The sequence below is a fragment of the Denticeps clupeoides genome, chromosome 14, assembly GCF_900700375.1.
Source record: "Denticeps clupeoides chromosome 14, fDenClu1.1, whole genome shotgun sequence".
Lineage (NCBI taxonomy): Eukaryota > Metazoa > Chordata > Actinopteri > Clupeiformes > Denticipitidae > Denticeps > Denticeps clupeoides.
The window spans coordinates 1,186,373-1,194,516 of NC_041720.1; the positions used below are offsets into that span (position 1 = coordinate 1,186,373).

Here is an 8,144-nt window from a genome sequence, read left to right on the forward strand (position 1 = left end):
GTAGTAAGTGGGGTTTGAACCTGGGTCTTCTGGTTCATAGGCGAGTGTGTTACCCACTAACCCTACTACCACCCTGGTTACAGGACTAAAGACACACAACACCAACCAGCAGTGTACAATTTATTTGTTTCAAACGTATATGTCTCCAAACTTAACTACCGAGCACCAATAACTCCGACCATGGCTGTGGCTACCACTGAGGTCAACTGAGGTAGGTCAACTGTTACACACGTGGAGAAGTCCCAGATGAGCCATTTCAGGAGGCGGTAACCTCAGAAGCGTCCATAATGACCCTTTCAACGTCTTCCAGAGCGGCTCAAGAAAACACACGTGTGAGAGTTACACACAGGACACGAAATGATGACAGACGTGAACAATTCAGACTGAGCTGCTACTCGGTTCTTATAACGTGCAAAAGTGCAGGAAAAGGGCCGATGGGATATTGTGGTGGAACGTGACTTGCGGTTGATTTTATTGTTGTTCTTGGCTTGAAGCTGTACATTGTGGTCTACTGAACAGTGCAAACACGAGAAGAAAAAGTGCATTTACCACCGACAACAAAAGCACCAGCGATCTCAATGTCAAAAAAAAAACTAAACTTACAATAACAGTGAATAAAAATAGTCCCTGTCCTGTGCTATATGACGATGATGATGCCAGCGCATTCACCTCCGGGGACACTAAACAAGGACCTGCACAAAGTTACTACAAAGACACAGATGTCATGCTGAAGGAAGGGTGGACGGGCGTGGTCGCGTGACAGCGCCTCAGATCTCAGTGTGAGTCTCCTGTGCTGCTCTGTCCTTCATGGAGGCTGAAATGGTGTAAAACCTGTTCGGAATGCAACATCGGAGTAGCGTTAGGCTCTCATTCGAGATTGTCAATCAAATTAATTTATAACTTATATTATGCTACATATAGTTATGTTAGTTATGGTTATTCTATTATTTTGCATTAAAAATCTAACAATGCAGAAGAAGTTTCTGGCAAGTTTAATCCCAATTTTGAATGCCGCTGCCTTAAGGTAGAAACACAATCAATGTAACCATGGCAACGTGCTGATGGAGGCTGTTTGATTGTTAGGAAGAAAGCATGCGATGCTTTATTGTTATTATCTGTGCCGATCATATCTTCGCCCGCCACAAACCTGGAGGACTTGCAGTGCCTCTTCTTCTTCATGGCTTGGAAGCAGGAGCCTCGGCAGCTGATCACCTGGTATATTATGGGGTTGTACATGGCCGATGACTTGGCCAGCATGCAGGGTATGACGGACACGGGGATGGGGACGGTGTCCGGCTCGCCGAAGGCCGACACCACTGACACCACGGCGTAGGGGATCCACGCGATGAGGAAACCGGCACAGATCAACATTGCCACCTGCAGGACGGTGACAGAAATGCACTTTATCAGTGGCCCGGAGGGCATCACATATGTCCTGTTATTAAATGGATGAATGCGGCATTGAAGCCACTGGAGCCTGGTTACTGGTACCTGAAAAATAATGCACATTTGGAGCAAAGGGTTTCAGATGAGAATTTGGCAAGATTGGGTGTCTGATTTAACTTGATATTACTTAAATTATGAACACATGTAAATAAAAGTGATCTGACGACCAAAGGACACGAACTTTTTATGCGGCTCAGGACAGTCCCGTTAAGGGAAGCAGCACAATGTGAGGCGCACAACTGATCTTTATTCCAGACCATTGTTATACCTGCTGGGTATAACAATGGTCAAGTATTCTGGACTTTTATGGACATTGCGATCTCTTTCAGCTAATTTTTATTTCTGTTGATCTGAAGCCATGTAAAATATTAAACACGGGACTGTCCAACTTCTGATATGTATCTTCAGTTAGACACTAATTGGTAGTAGCCTGGCGGGTAACACACTCGCCTATGAACCAGAAGACCCAGGTTCAAACCCCATTTACTACCATTGTCTCCCTGAGCAAGACACTTAACCCTGAGTGTCTCCAGGGGGGACTGTCCCTGTAACTACTGATTGTAAGTCGCTCTGGATAAGGGTGTCTGGTAAATGCAGTAAATGTAAATGTAATTGCACGCTGCGTAACTTTAACCGGGTCGGTACATAATCCGAACGAATCCACTGAGACTCATACGGTGACCTCCTTCAGAGGAGACAGAACAATCTCCCCATCGGAGGAAACTATCCAAGACTTCAAAAAGGCCTGCTTTAAGAGGAGCATGATCGCCCAGAGCATGGCGCGTGGAAGACTCCCTTTCCAGGAGAATAAAAAAAGGAAAAAGATGCCACAGTGCAGCAAAATAAATCAAAAGTGCACCGACTAATACAAACCTTGGTCAGCTTTATCTCCAGGATGTGGTTGTTCTTATTCCTTGTGTCAAAGTAGGAGACCTCCTTGGCAGACGACTTGACTTTGAAGATGATCATGACGTAGGAGAAGACAATGATGCCAGTGGGGAGGACCAGGCAGAACATGAGGATGGTCATGACAAAACTCTGGCCGGCCACTGAGGCTTGTGCCAACCACCAGTCCAGGGTGCAGGAGGTCCCAAACGGCTCGGGAGCATAGTTACCCCAGCCCACCAACGGCATGGTGGCCCAGAAGGTTGCATACAGCCAAATGAAGACCAAGCAGATGAAAGCATGATGCCTTTTAATCCACGTTGCTAATGGGAGACAGGAAAATGAAAATTAATTCTCCACTGCATTAGCTTGACAAGCTGCTGACCTTCATTACTGAAACCAGTTGGCACAAAGACATTAAAAAATGAAAACCAGCAAAAGTAGACCTTCAATTCCCATAAAATCCATTCTGTAGGTGAAACCCATGGTAGGCTGGTCCCTGTTCTTTCCAGACCGTTCTGTAAAAATGCCATCATATCAAACAAGCTTGTCCTTCTTCGCTCATAAGGTGGTAGTAGCCTAGTATGTAAGACACTTGCCTATGAACCAGAAGACCCAGGTTCAAATCCCACTTACTACCATTGTGTCCCTGAGCAAGACACTTAACCCTGAGTGTCTCCAGGTGGGGACTGTCCCTGTAACTACTGATTGTAAGTCGCTCTGGATAAGGGCGTCTGATAAATGCTGTAAATGTAAATGTTCTTCGCTCATAATCCACCAATGATTGAGTAGAATCACAGTCATCTTCTCATGTCATTACATGACATTGTATTACATTTCCCCTAATCAGAATGTGTATGAAATGGGGTGGGAGGGGCTCAGGATCGGGATGGAGCCAACATCAGGGACCGATACAGTCTGGAGAGGGTTCGCTATGTACGCTATAGGGTTCTGGATGGAGATCTAGTTGGTGTCTAAGTCTTTATGATTGAATTCAGGTCCACAAGTGACTTGAATGGGCAGCAGGTCAATGGGCAACAGAGTGACGAGCTCTTATACTGATTCTGGGCCATTTGTGAGGGTCTCGCTGAAGATCGTGGGATCAAATCTTTAAAGAAATCAATCAACCATGCCGGACCCGACTGGAAACAGCGACGTATCTGTAGAAGGAAAGCTGCCCATCGGTAATGGCACCCAATCTCAACCTTGGTCGGGGTGAAAGATGAATTACAGATGACTTGAGATGAGCATTGATCCTCCCGCGCCCTGCAGCATTTCTTGTCCTTCCACCCTGATGGCCGACTGAAGGATGTTCGCCTCAACAAAACTCTGGACGTTCAGGTAGAGGCCACTTACAACAGGCACATGTAATGATGCTCTTATAGCACAGAGTTCACTAATTTCATATCAGGTTTGAAAGGAATAACCTGCTTGCTGGTTTTGTGTATGTAGGTGAGGAGGAACTAACTACCCACCCAGACCCCTTTTGTTAAAGATCACAAGATGATCTTTAATGATGTCTTAATAAAAAAAAATGTTTTTAAAAGGGGAGGAGCCTGTTGGCACGATTGACAGCTCTCACACACCCTGCTTCCACATTCTGGACAATTTAACCCCCCCGTCACGTCGCGACACGCCCAGGCGTCCGTCTCATCCCTTTCTGCTCCGCTTCCCTCCGCCTCAGGGAGGAAGTTTATATTCATTTTCCAGGAAACAGCTGGTCATGTGACGTTCCACCCATGATCATTTCACACTGCAGTATTATTCCCAAAGATAACGTACCATAACTTAGATGGCATATCTTCAAGTAGCGGTCAAGACTAACGACAGTCATGGTGATGAGGCTGCCACACCCGAAAAAGAAACCGGCCCAGCCGTAAAAGTGGCATCCCCTCCAGCCAAATATCCATCGATGGGAGAAGCTGGAGACCACGAAGAATGGCTTTCCTGTGACTTAAGACACAAACACAAGCCTTATTTATTGGACATTTCTAATTAGTTATGCCAAGGGCTATGTTGGGAGTGCAAATCTTTCAAGAACACTTTTCATCATTTCGAATATAAAGACGCGTAATTGATCAGAAAAAGTGATCCATTTCCACAGACATGGCAGGAGCACTGAACAGCTTTTATGGCCTCCTGCCTCCAGGCAGCCTGCTGACGTAAACATGCCTGTCTGATCATTTTTTTTGCGGTCGGCCACACATAATTGAACATACATTCCACTGTATCCTGTTCGCATTACGGGTCCGAGAAGGCTGATCAGATTAAGACACTGACTGTGCATGAACAGCAGAATCCTAAATATAATCCAAATCACATTTCCACGCTTAATCCTTCATTTCCAAGGCTGGATTTGCACAAAAAAGCAGCATAAACTGCTTAATTCATTTATGTGTTTATTTCATGAAACTGCACCAAAAGGACTGAAAGGGGGATTTAATTCTATCGGCATCGACCAGTCGATCCACAAGATGGCAACAGAACTGCATCCCTTAAAAGATGATAAAGTTGCACGTCCAGATCTAATGACATACAGGGACGGAGCTGCACTGATCTCACTTCACATCATCCTCAATGAACGAAAGTCAAGTAAAAAAATTATTTAAAGAAAGCAACATAAGATCAGGAGTTTGTAGCTGTCAAAAAGCGTTATAAAGTAAAGAAAAACTAAACCTGAGCATTAAAACCTGGATGATGCAACACGTCAGTATCTGTTTGACTTTGTGTCTGAAGGCCCAACGAAAGAGAACATCTGAGGTCTTAATACCGATGCCCTTCCCTGATTTCGACAGGAGAAACTTCGCAAAGCTGACGGAAAGCAGTTAGTTCCACCAGTTAGCTTGATCATCGATATTTAATCATCGTCAAATAAAGACGTGCCAGCGTAAAATAGTCCCTGTCCAGATGGACCTGTGATGCACGGCTTACCTGAGATGCCAAAGTCAAAAATGGCTAAATTGACTGTCATCAGTTCTGGAGGCTTTAGCTTCGTCTTCCGTTTGAAGGACATATAGATGACATATCCATTTCCTATAGCAGACAGGATGCCTGAAAAAATATAGCAAAGGAGAAAATATAGTTTTACAAGGTGATTAGCAAATGCTTCAAAATATGAATATATAATTTTCTAACATGGCCAAAAGAAATAATATATCTATTTTTTTATTACTATATCACCTTATTATCTTGCTGACGTACGTTTTAGACATTTATGTGTTAAATTGACTGACAATTGTATTCAGTTGACCCGTAGTGGAGAATAAAAGCCTCTGGAGACCCCATGAGCGCGATATAAAAACTCGATTGCATTTTTATATCTATATGCACTGCTCAAAAAAATAAAGGGAACCACTTAAGCAGCAGCCAGTAAATCACACCTCCATGAAATCAAACTGCCCACTTGAGAACCAATTTCACACGACAACAGGTGGAAATCACAGGCAATTAGCAAGACCACCCCAGTAAAGGCGCTGCCACCGACCACTTCATCCGCCAACGCCACGTTGCACCACAGACTGTCCTGGAGTTGGTGGATGCTTCATTCCAACATCTGCCACCGCATCAGGAGCACGCCCAGGCGTTGCAGGGAGGCCACGCCCACCACCGAGCCTCGTTTTGAAGTATTTAATAATATTTCATTCGTTCGAGACATTGTACTATACCGATATTCTTATGCTATGTAGCTAGTTGCTGCTGTAGTTGTCTACAAGCGATTCGGCTTCACGATTCTTTATTTGGCGTCGGTGGATTTTTATTTAACTAACAGCATTTTTCCAAGTGTACTTGAGCGCACGGCAGGGTCCTGCCATGAAATGGGAATTTCACAATGTTGGGTGCAGTTGTGGCTGAATGACCCACATTCAAGTAGAAAACAATTCATCTCTTTCATTCCTCATGTGATGCTAAATTATCAACTGACGCCTGGTCACCTTTCCAAGGGTAAGATGGGGGACAAAGTTCAGAAGGAAGTTGTTAATCAAGTTCGCTCCGATGTTGATATGCCACTTCTATTCAGCGTGGAAAGAAAAGTTATTGGAAACAAAAAACTGGAAACCAAAGTGCTCCACGAATTCTCAACAAGAATCCAATATGCAGCGTGTGGAAGCCTCAAGGCAAAAAAAAAATTTCTGAAGAAATTGCCATACTGTGCCGGATCAACGCTGCTTCACCGATTCTGCGTTTGTCCCTCAACTGGACGGAGATGTTGAAACCCACGACTCAGCCAAACCGACCGGCATGACGCCTGGTGGGAACGTCCGTGTCCATGCCGGATTACGTTTCCCACGTTCGCCAACATGCGACGGCCACCGGAGAACTACAAAAAATGGACGGTGGGCGGAGTTTTGGGTGGTAATGGGAGGAGGAGTGATGAGAACTCTACAGATATGGAGATGACGTCACGCTTCTCCGATCAAACGCACGAATACGCCAGTGAGACATTAAAATTGACATTGCATGCGAATCCATAACGATTCTTCACTTCGGTTAACGGCACGTGTTCGAATCGGCATCGTTTCCCGCGTCCAGAGTGACAGTAGGATGCATGAAACTCACCTATGATTAAGATGTAGAACCCGGCCACTATGTCGGCCTCTTTGGAGAGTTTGGACTCGAAGACGTCCCCTCGGTTGAGAAGGTGGTGCGGGACCCACGCTGGAGGAAAGGAAGTCTCATTGTCTACCTGAGCCATGCTCGGGAGTCTGGAGGAACTCCTAAAAAAATAAAGGCGCCATTCAAACGCGGTTAGGCCGGGATGGGATTAGCGGATGGACCAGAGTTAAAGATGGTCCTGAAAGGCTGGAGGTCGGGTTCGGCTCCGCGTCCCCTCACTTCACATCACGTTGTGCATGACAGGCCGGCTCTGGGCTGATAAGAGGTCCTACAGCATCTACTGATGATCCTAAGGACCTGAAAGCCTAGTGGGACTTCGTATTCTGCATAATGTGCATTAAAGGCTTTTGAATGTGGTACAATTATCATGGATATGACAAAGCGAGATGAAAGGAGCTTTGAAGGGACTTTATGCAGAATTCATCTGCTGCAGCACTTTGATCCATGTTTCAAGGAAGAGTTTGATTGCTTCTCTGTTAGATCCATCTTCGACCAGGATCTTTAATGGGACCTTGCTGGAGGTCCAGCAACGTTAAGGAGACCTTGCTGGTGGACGAGTGCCAGAAACCATGTCGGTCTGTTCAGGCGAGCCTGTTGCTCCAGGAAGCAGCCTGTTCTGAACATGGCGGTGGTTTGGTAAACCCTCCCAAAGCGAGATTAGGGTTTAGCCAATTAGAGCAGGCGCTCAGCTCACCTGAGAAGCCCTGCTGCTGTTATGGAAAGATTAGATCATGTGACCATGCAACTGTTGCACAACCAATTATAATAGTAGTAATAATAATAATACTATCAGCAGAATTATGAGTAATAATCACGTTAATAAAGACTTGCCTTTTCAAGAGTCTTCTCCTCTACGGTAAGTCATGCTTTTTCTGGGAACGTCTCGTCCTTTAGTCCACAGAGCGTCGCCCGTCCTGTCGTGCGTGTGTTCGGTGCTCCGGGACTCCGCGGTCCCGTTATGAAGCGCGCCGCGGGACGGACGCCGCGTCTATTGGCGGCCGGCCGGCCGGCGGGGCCACGCCCACCCCGTTAAAGCGGCCGCAGATTTCATCTTTTTTCATTTCCTGCCGCGAGGTGGGTCTCCACCGTCCACAGGAACATTTCATTTAACCGCAGAGGAGCATCTGGAGCGCTGAGCTCCTCATATGCTCACGGTTCCCCCAAGGTTGCGTGACCAATCACCTCTCCAGCAGCAGAAG

General features: G+C 45.9%; 1 protein-coding gene across 1 annotated transcript; it reads right to left on the bottom strand.

Moving 5' to 3' along the window:
- Positions 1–202: 202 nt before the first annotated feature.
- Positions 203–7,909, bottom strand: opn5 (opsin 5). Its single transcript, XM_028953304.1, has 7 exons — positions 7,777–7,909; positions 6,889–7,046; positions 5,263–5,382; positions 4,114–4,284; positions 2,320–2,654; positions 1,148–1,377; positions 203–831 (listed from the first exon to the last, which is right to left on the bottom strand). Exons 2-7 carry the CDS (start codon positions 7,022–7,024, stop codon positions 768–770), a joined length of 1,056 nt encoding a protein of 351 aa, XP_028809137.1. The 5' UTR covers positions 7,025–7,046; positions 7,777–7,909; the 3' UTR covers positions 203–767.
- Between the last annotated feature and the right edge of the window lie 235 nt (positions 7,910–8,144).

What these genes read in the sequence shown, in the direction of transcription:
- opn5 (XM_028953304.1), bottom strand. Translation starts at nt 7,024, where the DNA reads ATGGCTCAGGTAGACAATGAGACTTCCTTTCCTCCAGCGTGGGTCCCG. An exon ending in GTTCTACATCTTAATCATAG is followed by an intron (nt 5,383 to 6,888) that starts GTGAGTTTCATG and finishes ATATTTTTTCAG; the next exon opens with GCATCCTGTCTGCTATAGGA. An exon ending in TTTTGACTTTGGCATCTCAG is followed by an intron (nt 4,285 to 5,262) that starts GTAAGCCGTGCA and finishes TTGTGTCTTAAG; the next exon opens with TCACAGGAAAGCCATTCTTC.